This window comes from Staurois parvus, unplaced genomic scaffold (genome assembly GCF_062004578.1).
Source record: "Staurois parvus isolate SC_StPar_1 unplaced genomic scaffold, SC_StPar_1.0 ptg000272l, whole genome shotgun sequence".
Lineage (NCBI taxonomy): Eukaryota > Metazoa > Chordata > Amphibia > Anura > Ranidae > Staurois > Staurois parvus.
The window spans coordinates 2,294,466-2,321,891 of record NW_028318068.1 but is presented as its reverse complement, the minus strand read 5'-3'; the positions used below and the strand labels follow the sequence as shown (position 1 = coordinate 2,321,891).

Below are 27,426 nucleotides of genomic sequence, written 5' to 3'. Positions count from 1 at the left end.
CTCAGGGTTCAGGATTAAGTAACACGCAGAGTTCAGGGGTCAGGATTAAGTAACACGCAGAGATCAGGGGTCAGGATTAAGAAATGTACAGATCTCAGGGTTTAAGATTAAAGTGTTATTAAACCCAGGACCCTGCATTCACTATATCAGTACACAGAACATGGAAATGCAGTGTCTGACCAAGCACTAGTTAAAGCTTGTAGGAGAAATTTTCATTTTCCTCTTACTGTCCTATGAGGCTGCATGACCCCTGACCATCCACCTGGACAGTCCTGATTGGTCTTGTGCTGATCACATGCACCCTCCCCAAAAAAAAAAAAAAAAAAAAAAAAAAAGGGAGGAGGCATGTGATCAGGGAGGATCAGATAAGACAGGATCAAACAGCCTTTTTACACAATGTGGAGGATTAACCCCTTAGGTTCCACAGTGATTATAACAAGCATTCTTTACTGCATATACAGACTGATTGTACTGCTGTGGGTTTAGTAACACTTTAAGTAACGCACAAAGTTCAGGGTCAGGAATAAGACTTTGTGTTACTTAATCCTGAAGTCTGAATTTCTGTGTGTTACTCAATCATTAAGTAACAAAGTTCAGGGGTCAGAATAGGGTAACATACTTGTTCAGAGGAGTAACAGGGATCATGGCAGCAGTCTTCCCAGCCATGCTTGCAGCATTGTCCCCGGATTTGTCCGTGGGAGCCGCCTGGTAGAATAAAGCTGCAGTGCTCAGGCTCCAACTCACACTGCGAGCGCCAATCCAATTTTAAAACAGCTCACTTGGTGCAGTCTGCGTGTGTGCGGCAGCATGAATAGCCGAGCACATGCAGGGCACTTTGCCAGCGCCATTTGTTAAGTAACCATCAACTAATGCTGCCTTGTACGGGTTGTGCAGCAGGGCTAGAGGGGTCTGGAGAAGAATGAACAGCCACGCACACGCTGGCACCATTTTTGATCTCTGCCTTCTGCGTGGAAAAACAGAAAAATCTGCCAGGGATGCCCATTTCCCAGAGACAGACCTCCCATGATGGGGATGGTCCCCGGAAAACAGGAACGAATGGCAACCTTAACCCTTCGTTTAAAAAGTTTGAGGATTTCTGCTCCTCTAGAGGGAGCGAACCTGTATTTTATTTTCACATACTGTCCAATCCTCCGGTACCTGGCAATATACCCACTGGTTATGAATCTCCAGTACTGTGCCCCTCAATGAACAGTGGAGAAAATGCCACATTTCCCATATATTATTATTATAGGTACTTATATAGCGCCATCAATTTACGCAGCACTTTACATATATATTGTACATTCACATCAGTCCCTAACCCTCAAGGGGTGTAGAATCTAAGGTTCCTAATGCAGGCCATAGACGGGGAGAAAACCGGCCAAAAATTCGTCCAAAATAGATAGTTAGTGGCTGAATTGGTCAGCCGGTTTTCTTGATTTTGACACATTTTTTTAATCGTTCATGTTGGAAAAAAAAACAACCGATTTTGCCCATCAGCCGATTTTCACGACAATGATGGGCAAATCGGGCGATCTTTTTCCCGATTAAAAAAATGCGCATGAGCCGTGACCAAAGAAAAAGAAGAACATCTGTATCTATTTGTATCCATACAAATAGATGCAATGTTTGTAACTGCAATACTTAGAAATGTCAAATCTATCAGCGGTGTCCCTGCAGAGAGCTCTGCTATGATATTTGACATTTAAAAGTATAAGGGTTGCAACATTGTATCTGTTTGTTTCCGAATAGAAACATCTGTATCCTAAATGGATACAAATAGATACAATGTTGCAACTTTTTCTTCTTATTATTCATATTCTATTTCTTCTTCTTTTAAATGTCAAATATAGTGGAGCTCTCTGCAGGGACACCGCTATTATATTAATTGCCAGCCGTAGACTGGACGAAAATCAGACGACTTTTTTTTACCAATGGTGGTAATGTCAGCTGATTGAACGACCGATTTTTCGTTTTTCTAAAAAAAAAAACGGCCGGTTTTCTCCCCGTCTATGGCCTGCATTACTCACATCCATACATACTAGGGCCAATTTAGACAGGAGCCAATTAACCTACAAGCATGTCTTTGGAGTGTGGGAGGAAACTGGAGTACCTGGAGGAAACCCACGCAGGCACAGGGAGAACATTAAAACTACAGGCAGGTGATATATGTTCAATCTACTCTCTTGTACTAGCCATACAATGTAGGGCATCAAACACAGCAGAGTTGTCACCACTGTAACATACAGGTGACTTATAACAGGCTCCTTTGCGTCTGTTTCTTGTTCCAGGGAAGCTTCTCATTTTCCTGCTTTTACAAAGAGCTGAAACAAGCTCAGGTAATAAGCTAAAAGCTGCATCCAGAGACAAATTTACTAATTGTTCATTTATAACTGCAGGAGGAAATCGCACATTCATCTGTTTTGAGACCGGCAAGTCTCTCAGGACAATTAAGGAGGAACAGCGCACTAGTCTGAACCTTCTTGATAGAGGAGCCCACAGAGCAGAGCAAAGGAGGAGAGATTTATATTAACCAACTAATTACCTCTACAAATGCAGGGAAAGCATCAGAGAAGAGAACAATTACCCAAGTGTTCACACGAATCCGGCTGCCCACTTCCAAAATCCAATTATATATGGAACTGTACCCCCTGCTGTTAGTATTACCATTCCACCAAGGAGTCCGGTGACCAAAAAAATGTACCAAGCTGCGGGACAAGTGCAATTTTTAAAAGGTCACCGGAGCCCAAGGAGAAAGAACTAGATTGCTTTAGCTGTGCTAAGTGGTTGGATAGGCAGGAATAGCTGGGCACAGAGGCAGCATGAAAAGATATTAAAGTGAATCTAAAGGCAAAACTTTGACACCGGTTTTTCTTTAAGGCTAGGTTCACACTAATGCTGTATATCGCATGTGATTCGCAGAGGAACCGCACCGCATTCCTGTGCAAATCACATGCGATTTATGTGCGGTGCGATCGGAGCCATACGTTATGTATGGCTCAAATCGCACCACACCTGCGCCAAAAAGGTGCAGGACCCTTTTTGGGCCCGCACTAGAATCGGATCGCATTGGGTATTCACACCGCATTCCTGTACATATCACATGTGATTTATATGCGGTGCGATCAAAGCCATAGATTATGTATGGCTCAAATCGCACCGCACCCGCAACAAAAAGGTGCAGGACCCTTCTTTCGGTCCGCACTAGTATCGGATTGCATGGGTATTCATATCTATGTGATCTGAGTCTGCACATCGCACCGCATTTTGCAGACTGATTTCGGGGTGTTGTTATCTTAACATAAACACCCGCATCGGTTCGCATGAACGGGGTGTGATTCTGATGCGGTGCGGAATTCGCACAGAAAACGCTGCAAATTCCGCACCACATCAGTGTGAACCAGGACTTAATGTTAGTTATTCACAAAGAATAAAAAAATGTGGCTTTGTATATAGTCACTTGGCGGTATGGATGGCTGTGATCATGTATTTATAATTGTGTGTTAGGGGCTTGATGATGATAAGTGTTGGAATCAGGGGTTATACTGGGCATAAGACTGGCTCCAGCACCCTCCCTCTCCCAAAATTATATATTTTTTTTTATTTCTTTTTTTGCGCTTTCTCCTTCCTCACCTAGATGAGGATTACATTGAGCCCAGATGTGCTGAAGGGCCCCGTCTGGCCTTCAATGAGTGGCAAAGACCTCTGACATATCTGTGCATGCGCGGATGCACATTAGGAAGGTACAGCACCTTCTGTTCCGTCTTTGCATGTCTGTGAAGAATTAGTGCATGCGCAGACCAAACATAAAGTCCTATTCTCTCCTAATTGATCCGTGTTCACGCAAGCAGAGATCTACTGCAGAGCTGTGCACGATCCCAAAGGATGGGCAGAGCACTTCGGTACATCAACGCATGTGCATGACCGCCTAGGATGGTGACTCCAGTAAAGGGGATAGGACTAGCAATAAGGGGACTGAAGTTCCTCTTTAAGAACCAATAATGTATTACTTCCCACTTTTTTGGGGTACTTTTGAGAGAAGTGTACCAAAATTGGTAAAAATTATTTGAATGCAATCATTTCTGACACCTGACACGCCAAAAACAACTTCAGAAACGCCAACACATTTTGCATGCTTACTTTTTTTTTTTTCACTGGTATGTGTTTCATACACATGCTCTTAGTGTATGTACCAAAGCAGTGATTGTTAAAGTGATTGTAAAGCTGTATTTTTTTTTCTTATAAAATAATAAACATGGTGTATATATATTTGCGCTCTGCAAAGGTTTTGCAGAGAGGCCCTGAACCTTCTCTTCTTGGGTCTTCCGTCGACCCTGCCTGGTCTTCCTCTTCTGTGTCTGCCACCATAGCAAACTGCTTGTTATGGGGACAGATGTGCGGATTCAATCCCAAGTCGGGCTATGTGTGTCCATTGACACACACAGTGCGGCTTGGTGCTGCACATTAAAGTTTTTTTACCTTAATGCAGAGAATGCATTAAGGTAAAAAACTTGAAGTCTTTACAACAACTTTAACCACTTCCCGTCCGGCCCATGTACATAAATGGCTGGACGGGAGCAGTGCAGGAGCGGGTTGCTGTTCATAAACGGCACTCGCATTTTCAGGTTGTGGGCACTCCCTGGGAGCGTGTGGCTCCGTGATCCGGTGCCCGCTGTGTCCTCGCTGTACAGGACCTCTATATGAGGTCCCGATCATGTGATCGCTGATTGGCCAATCAGCGATCACATGAAGAGTAGTAAGCAATGATGTCACTTCTGACTTTATTGCTTACTACGTGTGAAATCTGAATGATCACAGAGGTCACATGGTACAAGGCTATTCACAACAGCCTTGTGCCATGTGACAAGCTGTGACCAATCACAGCTCTCACAGTATTTCTCAATGGCTGCAAGAATGCAGCCAGAGAGAAGGAGAAATTATTTCTTTTACAGCCTTTATGGGTGTAAAGGCAATCCGTGTAAAAAAAAAAAAAAAATCTTCATCACCCCCCACAAGTAGTACAGTGTCACTATGGCACTGTACTGCTAGGGTGCCGGTATGTTAAAAAAAACATAAATAATAATATAAAAAAATAAAATAAAAATGTAACTTTTTTTTAATTATAATTTTTGTTTATAGACTAATTTGGGTTATTTTTAAAATAAAAATTTAAATTTTTTTAAAAAATTATAAATTTTTGGTTATAAACTAATTAGTTTTTTTTTTGTTTTTTTTTACTAAAAAGATAACCAAAAAAAAGATTATTTATTTGCAAAATTTTATACGAAAAACACTTTTTTTCAAAATTTGTGGACTTTTTCATTTATGTAGCAAAAAAATAAAAATCCCAGTGGTGAATAAATATTACCAAAAAAAAGTTTTATCTGTCTCAAAAAAAGTAAGAAAAATTCATATAGGTACAGTGTTGCATGACCGCGCAATTGTCATTCAAAGTGTGATAGCACTGAAAGCTGAAAATTGGCCTGGACAGGAAGGGGGTGAGAGTGTCCGGACTTGAAGTGGTTAAGGCTAGGCCCTGAACTGCAAAAGGCATAAACCTTGTCACGATATTAGTCCTGCCCCAAAAATAATAGAAGAGTGATGGGGGTGAGGCAGTGGGTGTGCCTTTTACCCAATAATGTTGATGTAAAATGGTATCTTTCTTTTCTACCCAAGACAGCTAAGAGGTATGCTGGAAATTTACCAGTTTGACAAACCTATAGTCCTACAAATAAAATTTGAAATCCCAGCATTCCATGTATAAACTCACAAATATACAAGTATAAATTTGTAGGTACACGAATGGGAAGCACGGGGGGTCAAGTCTTACCCGTATATGTCGAGCACCCCAATAAAAGAGTGCTGTTTGATGGTTGTATGCAAAGCTTTGTTCACATGCTGTACGATCCAGTTAAAGAGCTGAGCATAGATGTGCTTGGCCAGAGCGTTCCTTGCGTTGACGGCTTGCTGAAAGGGCATGTTCTTTATGTACGTCTCTGATGTGGTGACCAATTTCCGATGGCACAGCCAGTGCGCCATCTGGTCGTGTTCCACGCCGAGCAAGGTGCAGAAGTGGTCGAGATGGTCGTCCCCTTTCTAAGAAACAGAGAAAGCATTAATATTAAGCTGAAAAAAAAAATACTACTTTATATTTAAGTCAACAGGATTACAACACTAAAAGGACACTAGTTTGTAGACAGTTTTATTTAATTTTTTTCATTTCTTCGAATTTTTAAACTGCTGTTGTATATTATTTAATATGGATATATAAACTTTGCTTTACAAATACACATTTAATTAAAGGATGACAAAAAAAGAGCACAACAGAAGATGATTGCTTTCAGACTGTCTGTCAAGAAAGGCTTGTCCATAGTACAAGTGAGTGTTTGCGACGCATAAATATGCGCATGCGCAGAACAAGAATGGATCGCACAGATGTGCCTAAGCACACATCAATGCACTCGCGTATCCACGCTTGTCACGAATGCTGGCGCCAAAAGGGCTATTTAAACTGTCTGCAGTCTTGTCTCATTGCTGTTTGGTCTGCAGCTTCTGAGTGTGTTCCTGATCCTTGTGCCCAACCTCTGATATTACCCAGCTTGTTCCTGATCTTCGCTTCTCTGCTACCTGCCCTGACCCCGGATTGCCTTGACTACTCTTCTGCCTCCTGATCTTGTCCGATTGTACCTCTGCGCTGACTTGGCATGTGATCTGACATCTCTGCCGTCTATGCTTGATCTGCCCAATTGTTACCGACCCAGGTCGTCTGACTTCACATCTGCCTCCTTACTGGCTACAGTTCATCAGTCCGCAAGTCCGCATCTGGATTCTGCTCCCTGCTGTTACCTATAACCTGCCGTCAAGCAAGACCCGTGCCTATCGAATGTTCGGTGTATTGTAACACTGAGAGACAGAATAGCAACAAAAAATTCAAAAGAAATGCATGTCTAACAAATGATGCACTGATTTGCATGTCCATGAGGGAAATAAGTATTTGTTCATCTTGACAAAACATGGCTTAGTACTTGGTGGCAAATCCCTTGTTGGCAATTACAGAGATCAGATGTTTCCTGTAGTCGGCCACCAGGTTTGCACACATCTCAGGAGGGATTTTGGCCCACTCCTCTTGGCAGATCCTCTCCAAGTCATTAAGGTTTGGTGGCTGATGTTTGGCAACTCAAACTTTCAGCTCCCTCCACAGATTTTCAATCGGATTAAGACTGGCTAGGCCACTCCAGGAACTTAATGTGCTTCTTCACCTAGGGAGACTGACAGTTGTTTGTGTTTCTTCCATTTACGAATGATTGCACCAACTGTTGTCACCTTCTCACCAAGCTGCTTGGCGATAGTTTGGTAGCCCAGTCCAGCCTTGTGTAGGTCTACATTCTTGTCCCTGACATCCTTGGACAGCTCTTTGGTCTTTGCCATGGTGGAGAGTTTGGAATCTGATTGTTTGATTGCTCCTGTGGACAGGTGTCTTTTATACAGGTAACAAAATGAGATTAGCATCACTCCCTTTAAGAGACTGCTTCTAATCTCAGCTTGTTACCTGTATGAAAGACACCTGGTAGCCAGAATTCCTGCTGAATGATAGGGGATCAAATACTTATTTCCCTCATGAACATGCAAATCAGTGCATCATTTGTTAGACATGCATTTCTTTTGAATTTTTTGTTGCTATTCTGTCTCTCAGTGTTACAATACACCTAACATTCGATTTTTAGACTGATCATTTCTTTGTGAGTGGGCAAACATTCAAAATCAGCAGGGGGATCAAATACTTATTTTCTTCACTGTACCTCACCGTGCTCCTGTGGCTACTGTCCCATTACCAGTGGCCCTCGAGCCGGAGCTGTACGGGAGGCCTGCCTGTTCACGTCAGGCTCACAATCTAAGGTACGTGACACTGTCTCTTTTTGGTTAAACATTCTCACTAAACCATTGGTACAGACAGGCAAGAAGGGGGAGTAGTGGTGGTGAGTCACAACTGTTGTGTGTGGAAACTGGTACTTTAGATATTGAGCTCTGTAAACAGCAGGCATTTTCAAAACAGCAAGCAAGGATAGACAAACATGTGAAAAGGGGCTTAGAGTTCCATCTAATGGCTGCATATGATAGTACAAAATATTCAAATGCAATATTTATATAAAAAAAATTATCAGGCACATTATATTTTCTCCATACCTATTCCCAACTCTCCCCCACACCACACAGTAGGAAGCTCTCTAAAACTACATTTTCCATGATCCCTCAGTCATAATTGGCATTTACAGTGGGCATGTGCACTGTGCCATGAGCTACACGAGGTGTGGAGCTGGGCAGCGACAAGCGTAGATGGACAGAGACAGGCAAAAATAACCTGTAGAATAAGAAAAAGTTCACCTTTCGGGAAAAAAAAAAATGCACATATTTTTGCAGTAAACAAATGGGTATTTATCATTTTTTCACTAAGGAACCTGGAAAGCATTGCGCCCGTGATCAATGGACAAGTCCTGCAGCTATCTTCATATAGGCTGACTGTTTACAAGCTGCAGGGCAACTATGAGACCGCTCATTATTATTATTATACAGGATTTATATAGCGCCAACAGTTTGCTCAGCACTTTACAATATAAAGGGAGACAATAAAGCAACAATACAGTTCAATACAAGAGGGTTAGGAGGGCCCTGATCCTAGGAGCTTACAATCTAAGAGGGAGGGGCTGGTGGTACAAAAAGTAATAACTGTGGGGGATGGACTGGTAGGGGGAAGAGAAGATTCCATTATTAGCTGAAGGCAGGATAGGCTTCGCTGAAGAGATAGGTTTTCAGAGATCCCTAAAAGTGAGCAGAGTAGGCGACAGTCTGATAAATTGGGGTAGAGAGTTCCAGAGGATGGGGGAGGCTCTGGAGAAGTCCTGGCGATGAGCATGCGAGGAGGAGACAAGGGAGCTAAAGAGTATGGTTTGGGTGATATTTGGACACAAGATTGGTGATGTAATTTGGGGCAGAGTTATAAATGGCTTTATATGTTATTGTTAATGTTTTGAATTTTATCCGTTGGGCAATGGGAAGCCAGTGGAGGGATTGGCAGAGAGGGATGGAGGACACTGAATGGAGGCCAGTGGAGGGATTGGCAGAGGGGGGTGGAGGACACTGAATGGAGGCCAGTGGAGGGATTGGCAGAGAGGGAAGGCAGATATGGAACGGTTAGTAAGGTGGATGAGTCTGGTAGCAGCATTCATGATAGACAGAAGAGGGGATAGCCTGCAATGAGGTCGGCCAATGAGTAGGAAGTTACAATAGTCAAGGTGAGAGATAACAAGGGAGTGAATAAGTTGCTTAGTGGTTTCCTAAGTTAAGAACGGGCGTATCTTGGAGATGTTGCGGAGGTGAAGTCTACAAGATTTGGACAGCGATTAGATTTGAAGCTGAAAGGACAGATGGGAGTCTAGGATTACACCTAGTACGCTCATCAGCGACCTCGCAGTTAATTCAGAACTACAAGCCTTCCGCTGCAATGGCTGATGGTAATTGTAGTGCATGCATTCACAGGAAAAGCACTGCCCGCCCGCCTGCTGTTACAATGAGTGGAAACTGGCTGCCAAAGCTAGAACATATTTTAGGTTCCAACCTAAATTTGGTGGGAACATGTAACCTGTTCCAGAAGGTGATCTTATCCTCTAAAATAATCACAACCAAAGTTTTTATTCCAGAAGGTGATTTTATCTTTTAAAATAATCCCAACCAAAGATTTGATTGTGCTGACAAGGTTAGGTCAGTGCAATATGAGGCAATATCTAGTTCCCTGGTCTCCTACTCCCATGCCTGCCTCCAGGACTTCTCCAGGGTGTCACCCACCCTCTGGAACTCCCTGCCCCAACCCATCAGATTATCACCTACTCTCCTCTCCTTTAGGTGCACCCTGAAAACCCATCTCTTCAGGGAAGCCTACCCCACCCCCTGCTAACCTGCCGACCTCCTCCACTCTTCCTACCACTCCATCCCCCACAGCTATCTCCTCCTGTACCACTATCCCCTCCCTCCTAGATTGTAAGCTCGAAAGAGCAGGGCCCTCGATCCCCTCATGTTTTGCATTGTATTGGTATTGTTCTGTCACATGTTCTGTCCCCCTTTGTAATGTACAGCGCTGAGCGAACCATTGGCGCTTTAGAAATACTGTATTATAATAATGCACAGGGAAGTTGAAGGGACCGGCATCCATGCTGTACATTCAACAGGAACAGGTATCCGGTCCCCTGCACAGGAAATACTGCAGGGAAAGTTTCCGAAGAATCGTTTTTGAAGAAAATATCTGACCAGTGCTAGTGAAAATCCTTCATCTGAGAACACTGGAGGAAATTTTAATATATTACTTATATATAAAATTAATTTTAGCCTAGAGATGAGCTTTAAAATAATACCTGGTGATCCAACCATGACGTTTGTGCTAAGGCACTTCCTGCTCGGGTGACAACTGCATTCCTGCATTGTCATATGCGCCCCTAGTGGACTGTACTGACATGAATCGCAGTCATGGACCACTGTTGTCACCAACAGTAAACTGGTCCAGACCAATAATGTGCAGCCAACACTGGAGCAAGTACATGTAGGCAGGAAGGAGATCATCCACACTGAGATGCAAAAAACAAAAACCCCAAAAACAATTGCTTATGATACCCAGTGCTGTTTGCAAACGCAATGAAATCAAGTTAGGTTTTAGATCTACTTGAACTCAAAACTGACGTTTTCATGTGGCATTTTGTGGCTTCTTACAGCTCGCCGAGAATGTACTATCCCAATATCTAACTAACAAAAATCAAAGTGTACTAGCCCAAAAATGAAAATTAAATACAATATAGATCAGGGCTTCAAATTTCAAGTCCTGAGCTACTAGCCAGGCCTTAAGAGTTACTCGCCACCAACAAACACACACAAACAGACACCTGTACACACACACAGACATGAACATACACACACGCACAGAAACATGTACACACACGGCCTGAGCTCCGAGCCTGCTCAGCAAGACGGCCCTGGGGTGCACACTCGCCCCCACCATAATTTCCACTCGCCATTGGTGAGCAGGCGAGTGGAAATTTCAAGGCCTGATATAGATTACCAATCCTTAGATGTGGTGGTTGCATTAGTTTATTTGTTAGGTTTTGTTTCCCTGGTGATCCTGTCAGTAACACACTTCCTGTACTTGGGAGGCAACGCTCACTCACTGTTATATATTGATGGAGATGTTGTCACCTTAGGCTGCATTCTTGATTTAGCCTACAAACACCTCCCCTTCTTCACAGCTCTGTAACAAAGGGGGGGGGTGGTGTTCTGTAGTTCATCGAGCAGAATGCATGATAGCATTTGCCTAAGATTTTACTTCCGCTATCAGGAAGTAACAAGAATTCAGTATATCTATATTGTACCGCGCTCCAAACTTATATAACTCTAAGTGCTCTAAATAAATTATGAATAAATATTGTGTATCACCAATAATTCAATAATAATCTATAACCATAATGCTTGAATCCATAATTGCATAATACTTAAATCCATGATTAAAGTGAGTCAAAAAATTCTAATAATATTTGTAAATCAGTGCATAAAAAACTGCGTGAATACAAAACTAATAAAAAGTGAAAAAATGAAAAAATATAAAAAAATATATAAAATATAAAAAATAAACTGAAAGAAAATTTATATAAGTGAATAATAGTTCAGTTCATACGAATTGAGATGGTAATGTAGTTCAATCTAATCTGCGTAGTAAGTCAATGTTCATGACATGAACCTCTCTCTCCTTCCTCCTCAACACAGCGTTTCTCAATAAGTACTTTCTCCTCTAGCTGCTTGGCTTATTCCTCCATAACCGATACATACAGAGAAGGGAAAAAAGAAAAGAGAAACATAGTGTCTTATCCTGGGTAACAAATGTTTAATGAGCTTCTGATCTCCCACTCACATGGTATCAACAAAAGTAGCGCTTTGTGTAAATATATTCAAATCCTCCTGCAAACAGCCCTGCAGGTGTGTGTATGTTCACTCGATATACTCGCCGTTCCTCTGTGGATGCGTGATGACGTCACCGCCCCTCCCCTACGCGTTACGCTACAGGGACTCGTAGCTTCCTCTGGGGGATGTAGTTTTCCCCCCCCAAAACTACATCCCCCAGAGGAAGCTACGAGTCCCTGTAGCGTAACGCGTAGGGGAGGGGCGGTGACGTCATCACGCATCCACAGAGGAACGGCGAGTATATCGAGTGAACATACACACACCTGCAGGGCTGTTTGCAGGAGGATTTGAATATATTTACACAAAGCGCTACTTTTGTTGATACCATGTGAGTGGGAGATCAGAAGCTCATTAAACATTTGTTACCCAGGATAAGACACTATGTTTCTCTTTTCTTTTTTCCCTTCTCTGTATGTATCGGTTATGGAGGAATAAGCCAAGCAGCTAGAGGAGAAAGTACTTATTGAGAAAAGCTGTGTTGAGGAGAAAGGAGAGGAGGAAGGAGAGAGAGGTTCATGTCATGAACATTGACTTACTACGCAGATTAGATTGAACTACATTACCATCTCAATTCGTATGAACTGAACTATTATTCACTTATATAAATTTTCTTTAAGTTTATTTTTTATTTTTTATATATTTTTTTATATTTTTTATATTTTTTCATTTTTTCACTTTTTATTAGTTTTGTATTCACGCAGTTTTTTATGCACTGATTTACAAATATTATTAGAATTTTTTGACTCACTTTAATCATGGATTTAAGTATTATGCAATTATGGATTCAAGCATTATGGTTATAGATTATTATTGAATTATTGGTGATACACAATATTTATTCATAATTTATTTAGAGCACTTAGAGTTATATAAGTTTGGAGCGCGGTACAATATAGATATAGGTAATTAACATCCATACACCTAGAGAGGGTGTAAAAAGTACCTGGCGATCTAAAAATCTAATTAAGCACGTTAATTGATTTATTAGTGGTTCACTTCATTCATTATTTAATATTATTTTTAAACACGGAATTAATTGCTTTATAAGTAAGAAAACTTCTAGTGGCTCACAAGTATTTAACTAATTTGCATTTTTAACAAGAATTCAGGCTTTCTGGTGGGATCGACAGACATTTTCTGTCCTTGCACAAAATATATTTAGCTTGAAAAAAAAAGAACTAATGCAGCCACCACATGTAGGGAGAGGTATGCTGCAATATATTCAATTTTTGTTCTTGGGTTTAGATACACACATCATAATGTGACATTAATTAGGGAAAACAAGAGGAATTTGTACACACCTGTCAATGAATGTTACTGACTAATTTCTGGTTTATGGGTCCCGTGGAACACAATAAAGCCCTATCAGTGTCAGGGGGTGAGGCTTGCTATATCAGAACCAGAACAAATTCTAAGACCAATAATTCAGAGAAATGTCACATTTATAGCGCTTACAACAGGGGTGACAAATTTATTGCGGCAGAGTATTTCTCCTAATGAATTGCTCTTCGACAATCCAATGCTGTGATTTATAACACGCACAGTCAATCCATTTAATGAAAGTTGCTTACTGTATGGATCCACTATCACACTGTGTTTTATTAGCTGACTGAAAGCAATCTGTGCGGCTGAGGTACACAGGCGATTTCTCATTTGTCATTTAATTGCACAAATAAAATAGGCTGCTGCTGAACAAAACCCAGGCAATTCAAACGTTGATGAAAAATACATATCAGAGGATACACTGACTGACACCATCTGGAATATGCAGTTCAGTTTTGGGCACCAATTCACTTGAAGAACATTGGGGAACTGGAGAAAGTACAGAGAAGGGCAACCAAACTGATAAGAGGCATGGAGGAGCTCAGCTATGAGGAAAGATTAGAGGAACTGAATTTATTCTCTCTTGAGAAGAGGAGATTAAGGGGGGATATGATCTCCATGTATAATCATAAGGGGGATATGATCACCATGTATAATACATAAGGAGGGATATGATCTCCATGTATAATACATAAGGAGGGATATGATCTCCATGTATAATACATAAAAAGGGGATATGATCACCATGTATAATACATAAGGGGGGATATGATCTCCATGTATAATACATAAGGAGGGATATGATCTCCATGTATAATACATAAGGGGGATATGATCTCCATGTATAATACATAAGGGGGATATGATCTCCATGTATAATACATAAGGGGGATATGATCTCCATGTATAATACATAAGGGGGATATGATCACCATGTATAATACATAAGGGGGGATATGATCTCCATGTATAATACATAAGGGGGGATATGACCTCCATGTATAATACATAAGGGGGATATGATCTCCATGTATAATACATAAGGGGGGGATATGATCCCCATGTATAATACATAAGGGGGGATATGATCTCCATGTATAATACATAAGGGGGGATATGATCTCCATGTATAATACATAAGGGGGATATGATCTCCATGTATAATACATAAGGGGGGATATGATCTCTATGTATAATACATAAGGGGGGATCTGATCTCCATGTATAATACATAAGGGGGGATATGATCTCCATGTATAATACATAAGGGGGGATATGATCTCCATGTATAATACATAAGGGGGGATATGATCTCCATGTATAATACATAAGGGGGATATGATCACCATGTATAATACATAAGGGGGGATATGATCTCCATGTATAATACATAAGGGGGATATGATCACCATGTATAATACATAAGGGGGATATGATCACCATGTATAATACATAAGGGGGGATATGATCTCCATGTATAATACATAAGGGGGATATGATCACCATGTATAATACATAAGGAGGGATATGATCTCCATGTATAATACATAAGGGGGGATATGATCTCCATGTATAATACATAAAAAGGGGATATGATCACCATGTATAATACATAAGGGGGGATATGATCTCCATGTATAATACATAAGGAGGGATATGATCTCCATGTATAATACATAAGGGGGATATGATCTCCATGTATAATACATAAGGAGGGATATGATCTCCATGTATAATACATAAGGGGGATATGATCTCCATGTATAATACATAAGGGGGGATATGATCTCCATGTATAATACATAAGGGGGATATGATCTCCATGTATAATACATAAAGAGGGATATGATCTCCATGTATAATACATAAGGGGGGATATGATCTCTATGTATAATACATAAGGGGGGATCTGATCTCCATGTATAATACATAAGGGGGATATGATCTCCATGTATAATACATAAGGGGGATATGATCTCCATGTATAATACATAAGGGGGGATATGATCTCCATGTATAATACATAAGAGGGGATATGATCTCCATGTATAATACATAAGGGGGGGATATGATCTCCATGTATAATACATAAGGGGGATATGATCTCCATGTATAATACATAAGGGGGGATATGATCACCATGTATAATACATAAGGGGGGATATGATCTCCATGTATAATACATAAGGGGGGGATATGATCTCCATGTATAATACATAAGGGGGGATATGATCAACATGTATAATACATAAGGGGGATATGATCTCCATGTATAATACATAAGGGGGGATATGATCTCCATGTATAATACATAAGGGGGGGATATGATCTCCATGTATAATACATAAGGGGGGGATATGATCTCCATGTATAATACATAAGGGGGGCATATGATCTCCATGTATAATACATAAGGGGGGATATGATCACCATGTATATTTCATAAGGGGGGGATATGATCACCATGTATATTACATAAGGGGGGGATATGATCTCCATGTATAATACATAAGGGGGATATGATCACCATGTATAATACATAAGGGGGGGATATGATCTCCATGTATAAATACATCAGTGGTTCATATAGTGAACTCGGTGTAGAGTTATTCACCCTGAGGTCATCACAGAGGACAAGGGGGCGCTCTTTACGTCTGGAGGAAAAGAATGTAATATCCAAACACGGAAAGGTTTCTTCACAGTAAGAGCTGTGAAAATGTGGAATAGACTCCCTCAAGAGTTGGTTCTGGCCAGCTCAGTGGATTGCTGTAGGAAAGTCCTGGATTGTTTCTTAGATACACAGAATATAACTGGATATAACATTTATAGGTAAAGTTTATCCAGGGAATATCCAATTGCCTCTCGGGGGATCAGGAAGGAATTTTTTTTCCCAGCAGGAGCAAATTAGATCATGCTTTGCTGGGTTTTTTTTTTGCCTTCCTCTGGATCAACTATGGGTATAGGATTATAACTTTTTTATAGCATGTCTCTTCTGCATTGAAATTAATTTTTTTTTAATACTTTACCTAAAGTTCCACTTTAACCACATGCCGCCCAGCCACTGTAGAAATACGGTGGCAGAGCGGCACGGCTGGGCAAAACCATGTTTTAAAACGTGTGTTTTTAAAACAGGTAGGGGGTGCGTGAGCCGCGCCGCCGCCCTACCTGTCCCGCCGATCATAGCCGCGGATGTCAGTCGCCGGGTCACAGCCGGTCGTTAGCAGCTATGTCCCGGCGATCGGCGGCTATCGCTGACAGAGAGCACAGCTGCAGTAGCTGTGCTTTCTGTCAGTTCCCTGACAGCTCCTGACACGCTGATCGGGACAGAAGAGTTTATCTGTCCCGATCAGCGGTGTTCCCTGCAGTACACACCCCCTCTCCCTAGTAAAACACCCCCCTCACACAGTTAAACCTTTCCCTGAATAATAAACTTAACCCCTTCCTCCTCAGTGCCATTAGTACAGTGTCAGTGTTTTTTTTTTTGCACTGATCACTGTATTGGTGTCACTGGGGATGTCAGTGACCCCAAGTCAGTACTCCCCAATGTCAGAATATCCACCGCAGTCCCGCAGTCCTGCCATAAGTCGCTGATTGCCGCCATTATTAGTATAAAAAAACCTGAAAAATCCCAGTATCTTTCCCGCCATTTGTAAATGCTATAACTTTCACGTAAACCAATTAATTTACACGTATTGGGTTTTTTTTTCCGCAAAGACATGTCGCTGAATGCATTTTGGCAGAAATTTATGACTAAATTAGATTTTTAAATTTTTTTTACTGGACATGTTTTATAGCAAAAAGTCCAAAATATTGTTTTTTTCCCTCGAAATTGTCAGCCTTTTTTTTATAGCGCAAAAAATAAAAACTGCAAGGCGATCAAATACCACCAAAAGAAAGCTCAATTTGTGGGAAAAAAAAGGATGTAAATTTCATTTATGTACCGTTTTGCATGACCGCGCAATTGTCCATTAAACTAGCGCAGTGCTGTATAGCAAACAAATTGCGTAAATTGCAGTATTTATATTATAGTTTGTAGACGCTATAACTTCCACACAAAGCAATCAATATAAACTTATTGGGATTTTTTTTACCAAAAACATGGAGCAGAATACATTTTGGCCTAAATTTATAACCAACTTTGAGTTTACTATATATTTTTTATAGCTAAAAGTAAAAAATATTGTTTTTCTTCAAAATTTTGGGCCTTTTTTTGTTTATAGCGTGAAAAATAAAAAGCGCACAGGTGATCAAATACCACCAAAAGAAAGCTCTATTTGTGTGAAAAAAGGACGTAAATTTCGTTTGGGTGCAGCATTGCATGACCGCGCAATTATCAGTTGAATTAGTGCAGCGCCGAGTAGCAAAAAGAGACCTGGTCATTAAGGGGGGTAAATCCTCAGGAGGTCAAGTGGTTAAAGTATAAATCAAAATACAGTTGGCTAAAAACAATTGCAATTTCCCTTGAACACAGGGATATCTTACCTCCAGAGTGCTGGATTCTCCATCGCGCTCGGAAAGGATCTGCACATTTCCCAGATGCAGAATAGAGGCGATGATCTTAAATATACTCATCTGATGAGACTCTTTTACACCTGTGGAATCATCAGCACAGAGAAGCAAGTTCTAGTAAGAGTAATGTAGCATCTGTCTGCACCTACGTCTGTCTGAGAGTCGGTGTCATAAATTGTATTACACAATGAAATAAAACAGTTGCAGTTGTTTTCTATGTGTCCTGTTCACACTGCAATGCAGCCTGGAGGTACAGTGCAGTCAGCTGCAATAAAATAAGTGATTAACAACACTTGCACCAAAGAAATGATTAAAACCACAATCAATAAATGCTGCTGCTCAAAGATGAAAAAACATCAAAATAACATAATAAAACGCAGCACAAAAAATCATATAAAATTAAAAAAAATGTTTTATATAGACGTCCAAAAGTCCCAAATAAAGTCCAGTGCTCCAATACAGAAAGAAAAAAGTGATAAAAAAAAGTTTATAAATTTTCCAGCGTGCTCACTTCATCAGTGATAATTAATTTCACCCGCACTCACCAAATAAAGTGGATTCCCAAGCTGATGTGACTTAAGAATCAAAACAGGCTTAACTAGGGGTTCACACTGATGCGGTGCAGAATTAGCAGCGTTTTCAGTGCGAAATCCGCACCGTATCACAATCGCACCCCGTTCACACGAACAGATGCGGGTGTGTATGTTAAGTTAACGACACCCCCACATCAGTCTACGGAACGCGGTGTGATGTGCAGAATCGTATCGCATAGGTGTGAACACCTATGCAATCCGATTCTAGTAAGGGCCGGTTGTATCTGTAAGACTAGATGTCCAGAGCACCCCACCCTCCATTACATCAAATGTCAAGAATCCCACACCCTCCCTAACATCACCAGGCACCCCCTTTGGGGGCAGAGCTGGAAAGCAGAAAGTGCAGGGTCTGGAGGAGGACCAGAGGAGGAGTGGAATCAGTTACCAGAGACTGCTGAGAGCAGGGGAGGCAAAGATGAGGGGGTGCTGCAGCTGCAGTGAGAGGTGCAGGAATTGGCAGAGGAGTTCTATCCTCCTCTCTGCTGCCGACTACTAAGACAAGGTGGGGGAGGAGACAAGGAGATACCTGCAGGAGAGGTGCAAGGGCCACATGAAATGGCCTGGAGGGCTGGATTCGGCCCGCGGGCCTTGTGTTTGACACCTGTGGTCTAGAGTATAATATACACAGCAGATCATACAGAATGCAGGGATCCAGGCAATAAAAAGCAAACCAAAATATACAGAGTGCAGGTGTACTTTGCTCTGCCTGCACGGACCACCTGCCTACAGTACATTGCAGGCGGGCGGGCGGACGGTCCAGCAGCAGTTAGAGATGTCAAACTTGAGGAGCTTAAACATCATAACCTGTGCAAGAAAAACCTCCCTGAGATACCGGAGATTCCTGCTTACCCAGAAGTGTAAAAGCTTGTCTCGTTTTGTCAAAGTCATCGGCATCATCCACTCCGTCAATGGCCGGTTCGCCTCCCTGCGAGGTGTAGAAAAAATCATCGGCTTGGGCTAGGAAAAATAAAGAGAGGTAAGCAATGCCTAAAAAAAACAAAAATACCTGAAAAACATAAAACCATAACGTGGGTGGAATATGCCAATGAACCATAGCCCAACTTCAGGCTCAGAACTTCTCTGTCCCAGTGACACCCATACCAGAAACAGTGGATGCAGTTGTCACTTGGACAGGAAGGCACAGACGGCAATAAAAAACAGTTTTAATCCTTTCCCACTTCACTTTACTAAGGTAACTGATATCTATACAAACCTGACAAGCAGCTCTATTGCTTGCACTCCAAAATAAAAGGTTTTGGCTGGACTTGGGCTTTAAATTATATCTGTGGCTGAACATTTTTATTTCCACATTGTATTTCAATGATTTGTAACCTACTCCTATTACTAGGCTCCATGTACACTAGTGTTTTTTAACCCCTTCGCGCTGGCGCCTCCCGGCCCTTTAAGAGTTTCAGAAGCCAGGAGGCGGGGCGGGGTGTAGGGTCATGTGACCACCGTGACGCGCCGTCGCATTATCGGGAAAGGTCCCGATCGAAAGAGGAGATCGCGACATTTCCGTGAGTACCGGACATGTGTGCTGGGAGCGCGCTCTCGGAACATATGTCCTTTTTTAATAGAACGCAAATGAGTGGCCGCTCGGCGTCTGGGCCCAGACATTCGGCCGGCGTGAAGAGGTTAAAGCTGAAAAACACTGAATAAAGAAATGCTGGTAATAGAGTTTTTAGTAGCATTTCTAAGCGTCTAGGAGCGTTAGCGTTTTATTGCCGTTTTTACAGTGCAAGTAGAAAAACGTTGTTAGGAGTGTTTGAGCCGCGTGTAGTAGTGTTTAGCGTGTTTAGCTTCTTCTAGCGTAGAAGACAGGCAGAACTCACAATAATATTAGGAAATTTTTCAAGTGAGTTTATATTGCATTGTCAATTTTTTACTATTAGTTGTACTGCTATTACAATAGTGTCCCATCATTGGTGTCAGTGGGGGGAATAGTGCCCCATCATTGGTGTCATTGGGAGGAATAGTGCCCCATCATTGGTGTCAGTGGGGGGAATAGTGCCCCATCATTGGTGTCAGTGGGAGGAATAGTGCCCCATCATTGGTGCCAGTGGGAGGAATAGGGCTCCATCATTGGTGTCAGTGGGAGGAATAGTGCCCCATCATTGGTGTCAGTGGCAGGAATAGTGCTCCATCACTGGTATTAGTGGGAGGAATAGTATCCCATCATTGGTATCAGTGGGAGGAATAGTGCCCCATCATTAGTGTCAGTAGGAGGAATAGTGCCCCATCATTGGTGTCAGTGGGAGGAATAGTGCCCCATCATTGGTGTCAGTGGGAGGAATAGTGCCCCATCATTGGTGTCAGTGTCAGGAATAGTGCCCCATCATTGGTGTCAGTGGGAGGAATAGTGCCCCATCATTGGTGTCAGTGGGAGGAATAGTGCCCCATCATTGGTATTAGTGGGAGGAATAGTGCTCCATCATTAATATTAGTGGGAGGAATAGTGCCCCATCATTGGTATTAGTGGGAGGAATAGCGCCCCAACATTGGTATTAGTGGGAGGAATAGCGCCCCATCATTGGTATCAGTGGGAGGAATAGTGCCCCATCATTGGTGTCAGTGTGAGGAATAGTGCTCCATCATTGATATTAGTGGGAGGAATAGCGCCCCATCATTGGTATTAGTGGGAGGAATAGCGCCCCATCATTGGTATCAGTGGGAGGAATAGTGCCCCATCATTGGTGTCAGTGGGAGGAATAGTGCCCCATCATTGGTATCAGTGGGAGGAATAGTGCCCCATCATTGGTATCAGTGGGAGGAATAGTGCCCCATCATTGGTATCAGTGGGAGGAATAGTGCCCCATCATTGGTGTCAGTGGGAGGAATAGTGCCCCATCATTAATATTAGTGTGATGAGTAGCGCCCCATCATTGGTATTAGTGGGAGGAATAGAGCCCCATCATTGGTATCAGTGGGAGGAATAGTGCCCCATCATTAGTGTCAGTAGGAGGAATAGTGCTCCATCATTGGTATCAGTGGGAGGAATAGTGCCCCATCATTGGTATTAGTGGGAGGAATAGTATCCCATCATTGGTATCAGTGGGAGGAATAGTGCCCCATCATTGGTGTCAGTGGGAGGAATAGTGCCCCATCATTGGTGTCAGTGTCAGGAATAGTGCCCCATCATTGGTGTCAGTGGGAGGAATAGTGCCCCATCATTGGTGTCAGTGTCAGGAATAGTGCCCCATCATTGGTGTCAGTGGGAGGAATAGTGCCCCATCATTGGTATTAGTGGGAGGAATAGTGCTCCATCATTAATATTAGTGGGAGGAATAGCGCCCCATCATTAGTATTAGTGGGAGGAATAGCGCCCCAACATTGGTATTAGTGGGAGGAATAGTGCCCCATCATTGGTATTAGTGGGAGGAATAGCGCCCCATCATTGGTATCAGTGGGAGGAATAGTGCCCCATCATTGGTATCAGTGGGAGGAATAGTGCCCCATCATTGGTGTCAGTGGGAGGAATAGTGCCCCATCATTGGTATCAGTGGGAGGAATAGTGCCCCATCATTGATATTAGTGGGAGGAATAGTGTTCCATCATTGATATTAGTGGGAGGAATAGCGCCCCATCATTGGTATCAGTGGGAGGAATAGTGCCCCATCATTGGTGTCAGTGGGAGGAATAGTGCCCCATCATTGGTATCAGTGGGAGGAATAGTGCCCCATCATTGGTGTCAGTGGGAGGAATAGTGCCCCATCATTGGTATCAGTGGGAGGAATAGTGCCCCATCATTGGTATCAGTGGGAGGAATAGTGCCCCATCATTTATATTAGTGGGAGGAATAGTGCCCCATCATTAATATTAGTGGGATGAGTAGCGCCCCATCATTGGTATTAGTGGGAGGAATAGTGCCCCATCATTGGTATCAGTGGGAGGAATAGTGCCCCATCATTGGTGTCAGTGGGAGGAATAGTGTCCCATCATTGGTGTCAGTGGGAGGAATAGTGCCCCATCATTAATATTAGTGGGATGAGTAGCGCCCCATCATTGGTATTAGTGGGAGGAATAGTGCCCCATCATTGGTATCAGTGGGAGGAATAGTGCCCCATCATTGGTGTCAGTGGGAGGAATAGTGTCCCATCATTGGTGTCAGTGGGAGGAATAGTGCCCCATCATTGGTGTCAGTGGGAGGAATAGTGCCCCATCATTGGTGTCAGTGGGAGGAATAGTGCCCCATCATTGGTATTAGTGGGAGGAATAGTGCTCCATCATTGATATTACTGGGATGAGTAGCGCCCCATCATTGGTATTAGTGGGAGGAATAGTGCCCCATCATTAATATTAGTGGGATGAGTAGCGCCCCATCATTGGTATCAGTGGGAGGAATAGTGCCCCATCATTGGTGTCAGTGGGAGGAATAGTGCCCCATCATTGGTGTCAGTGGGAGGAATAGTGCCCCATCATTGGTGTCAGTGGGAGGAATAGTGCCCCATCATTGGTGTCAGTAGGAGGAATAGTGCCCCATCATTGGTGTCAGTAGGAGGAATAGTGCTCCATCATTAGTGTCAGTGGGAGGAATAGTGCTCCATCATTGGTATCAGTGGGAGGAATAGTGCCCCATCATTGGTGTCAGTAGGAGGAATAGTGCCCCATCATTAATATTAGTGGGAGGAATAGTTCCCCATCATTAATATTAGTGGGAGGAATAGTGCCCCAATATTGGTGTCAGTGGGAGGAATAGCGCCCCATCATTGGTGTCAGTAGGAGGAATAATGTCCCATCATTAGTGTCAGAGGACACTACTGTGTGGGGGGGTGATCGTTTTTTTTGTTTTTTTTTAAGGGTGCTCCCTAGTAACCCCCTCCCCCAGGGGATCTTTGCTTTACTCCATGTTGTCCAGGTAGACCTGAACCTCTGAATGGTTGCCTACCCCTGCTTTAAATTCAAACCAAAGGCAAGACTTTATTTTTTTAGTTTTGGATGGAATGGAGAGGGATTAGACCCCCTGTCAGTTTTTATTACTGTCTGTGCCCCCTTTAGGAAGATTCACCCTATTTGTCCTGTTTACTGTTATTAGTGAAAGTAAAAGAAAACCCTCAATTTTGGGCTGTGCCCAGAAAATAAAGGGGAAATCTTCCAAAGTGGACCTGGGGGGTCTCCAAAAAATTACTTTATTTGCAGGGATTTCCGCTCACTTCCTATTTGCACTATGGGACAGGAAGTGAAGGGAAATCTCCACAATGGGATACAAATGGTGGGAAAAAAAATCTGACAGGGGTTATAAGTCTCCCCTTCCCTATCCAAAACTAAAAAAAAAAAACCAACAGTTTTGCCTATAGTTCTACTTTGTTTTTTTACACTTCTATAAGACCTCTGATGTCTCACCTGTCCTCCAGCAAAGCTAATAATGAACAGATCGTGCTCCATTAGCTTCTTCCACAGCCAGTATAGCTGGGGAAAGTGACACAAAGACCTGGAAGGGACGTTTTACATGTCACATCTGGGTCATTAGCAGGCTGGGGAGCTGCAGCCACCGGGAGTGTGTGCAAAACCTCCACTTCCTATGTAGGGCAGTGGCAGTAAAAGGGTTAAATGATATCTGAACCCAAAACCGAAATGCAATATATTGCCGCTTACCAGTCCTTAGATACGGGAGCAGAAAAATTCCTGCTGATCCTGAAAGAACTGCAGTGCCTTTGTAATTTTCTGTGCACTGAACTGAAATCTCAAACAACAATAATCAGCACTATCCCCCCCAATGTTATCGATATGAAGGGAAGGTGTTCTGTAGTTCTACACCACTTCCTTTCCTAGGGTCACAATTCTGCCCAGAGACACAGTACAATGATTACAGTGACCATAGGACAGGAAGTATGTTACTGGCAGGATCAACCAGTGAAAAAAAAAAAGAAAAAACCCTGAAAAAGGTAAACTAATGCAGCCACCACATCTAAAGACTGGTACCCATCTCTTCAGAGAAGCCTACCCCGCCCTCACCTAACTGCTGATCTCCTCCGCTCTCCTCACCACTCCGTCCCCCACAGCTATCTCCTCCTGTACCACTCTCCCCTCCCTCCTAGATTGTAAGCTCCAAGGAGCAGGGCCCTCGAACCCCTCGTGTATTGTATTGTACTGTCTCATGTACTGTCAACCATTGTAATGTACAGCGCTGAGCAAACCATTGGCGCTATATAAATGCTGTGTAATAATAATAATAATACTCAGCAATGTATCACACTGTTATGTTTGGGTTGAAATACAATTTAATATTAACGGCGTCAATATTTTTGGATTTATTACCTGGAACAAGTATGCAGATCAGCAGTTTTGACTTCACCCTGACATGCTTGTTTCAGGTTGGTGATGATACCAGAGCAAGCCAGGCAACTAGCATTTTCAGGAGAAGGCCGGCAATGGCCTCCTCTGTATCTCTCTTAGTAGAAAGGTTTACTTTAACAATAATGAATGGAATGTTCCATGCGATAACTTTAGCCTACGTGTATGTGACTGGAGGTGTTGGCGTAAATCAGTACCGGCTCAGCGCCTCCAGACTGATCTGTGGTTACATCCCAGGCTGAATTACAGCTCATTTTATTTCATTAGGATCTCCTCCAGAACTCTATATGGTCACTGGGGATCGGGTTTAATTGTTTTCCCTGAGATGAAGGACTGGACAGCTTTTCATACTCGGTTATTATCTTCCTCTAAACTTTAATCTGCTAATAATATTACTCACTTATTACTGGCATCAATGCAGAGTGTAGGTGGGGGAATCAGAAACTCTGAATAAGTTATATCAGATCTACAAAGTAACAATCAGGATATAAGTAAGAAGCAGGATTAGAACCTTCAATCAAATGCACTTGAATCACCTCGGCAGCTATCACCATTTGTGTCACCTCCCTTTCCTTTAGATTGTAAGCTCCATGAGCAAGGCTCTCCTATTCCTTCTGTACTGAACTGTATTGTAATTGTACTGTCCCCCCTATATATTGTAAAGCGCTGTGTAAACTGTTGGAGCTGTATAATAATAATAAATATGTGGCATATTTCTGGTAGAGCTAGATTTCCTTCAAGTGTTACTAAACCCAGAACCCTGCATTCACTATATCCAGTCTCCCCGGACCCTGCATTCACTATATCTGGTCCCCCCCGGACCCTGCATTCACTATATCCAGTCTCCCCGGACCCTGCATTCACTATATCCGGTCTCCCCGGACCCTGCATTTACTATATCTGGTCTCCCTGGACCCTGCATTTACTATATCTGATCTCCCCGGACCCGCCATTCACTATATCCGCTCTCCCCGGACCCTGCATTCACTATATCCGCTCTCCCCGAACCCCGCATTCACTATATCCGCTCTCCCCGGACCCCGCATTCACTATATCCGCTCTCCCCGGACCCCGCATTCACTATATCCGCTCTCCCCGGACCCCGCATTCACTATATCCGCTCTCCCCGGACCCCGCATTCACTATATCCGCTCTCCCCGGACCCCGCATTCACTATATCCGCTCTCCCCGGACCCCGCATTCACTATATCCGCTCTCCCCGGACCCCGCATTCACTATATCCGCTCTCCCCGGACCCCGCATTCACTATATCCGCTCTCCCCGGACCCCGCATTCACTATATCTGGTCTCCCCGGACCCCGCATTCACTATATCCGGTCTCCCCGGACCCTGCATTCACTATATCCAGTCCCCCCCGGACCCTGCATTCACTATATCCAGTCCCCCCGGACCCTGCATTCACTATATCCAGTCCCCCCGGACCCTGCATTCACTATATCCAGTCCCCCCGGACCCTGCATTCACTATATCCAGTCCCCCCGGACCCTGCATTCACTATATCCAGTCCCCCCGGACCCTGCATTCACTATATCCAGTCCCCCCGGACCCTGCATTCACTATATCCAGTCCCCCCGGACCCTGCATTCACTATATCCGCTCTCCCAGGACCCCGCATTCACTATATCCGCTCTCCCCGGACCCCGCACTCACTATATCTGCTCTCCCCGGACCCCGCATTCACTATATCTGGTCTCCCCGGACCCTGCATTCACTATATCCGCTCTCCCCGGACCCCGCATTCACTATATCTGGTCTCCCCGGACCCCGCATTCACTATATCCGCTCTCCCAGGACCCGGCATTCACTATATCCGGTCTCCCCGGACCCTGCATTCACTATATCCGGTATCCCCGGGCCCTGCATTCACTATATCTGGTCTCCCCGGGCCCTGCATTCACTATATCCGCTCTCCCCGGACCCTGCATTCACTATATCCGCTCTCCCCGGACCCTGCATTCACTATATCCGGTCTCCCCGGACCCTGCATTCACTATATCTGGTCTCCCCGGACCCTGCATTTACTATATCTGGTCTCCCTGGACCCTACATTCACTATATCTGATCTCCCAGGACCCTGCATTCACTATATCTGATCTCCCAGGACCCTGCATTCACTATAGCCGGTCTTCCCCGGACCCTGCATTCACTATATCCGGTCTCAACGGACCCTGCATTCACTATATCTGGTCTCCCACAGTACACAGAACATGGAAATGCAATTATTTTAGTAAATATAAACTGCTAAATACCATTTCTCATCAGCAGTTAGAGCAGTGTCCAGCCGTACACACGTTAAAGCTTATAGGAGGAGTTTCCATTCTGCTCTAGGAAGATGCAGGACCCCTGACCTCTGTCTGAATAGTGCTGATTGGCCCTATGCTGATCACATGCACTTTCCCAAGAAAAAAAAAAAAACCTCTCAAGCAATACACACCAAACTGAGAATGTGCAGAGTGATTCCACATGACATGTTTATCAGAAGATAAGAGGGGGACACTGGAAGAAGGGGAGGATCAGAGAAGTCAGGATCAAAACAGCTTTTTTAAACAATGCAGAGGATTAACCCCTTAGGTTCCACAGTGAGTATAACAAGCATGCTTTACTGCATCTACAGACTGATTGTACTGTTGTGGGTTTAGGAACATTTTAAAGCAATATCAAACTCACCAGTTAAAACTTTGTCTTATTTGAAAGT

General features: G+C 43.2%; 1 protein-coding gene across 2 annotated transcripts in view; it reads right to left on the bottom strand.

The window, feature by feature from the left end:
• The window catches only part of MYO5B (myosin VB), a 424,200-nt gene that overhangs the window by 149,650 nt on the left and 247,124 nt on the right, over positions 1–27,426 (bottom strand). For both annotated transcript variants that reach the window (XM_089681603.1, XM_089681604.1), the window contains exons 8-10: positions 19,269–19,376; positions 17,800–17,909; positions 5,831–6,096 (exon numbers count right to left, since the gene is read on the bottom strand). In XM_089681603.1, the coding sequence (XP_089537729.1) occupies positions 5,831–6,096; positions 17,800–17,909; positions 19,269–19,376 (484 nt within the window). The remainder of the gene's footprint in view (positions 1–5,830; positions 6,097–17,799; positions 17,910–19,268; positions 19,377–27,426) is intronic.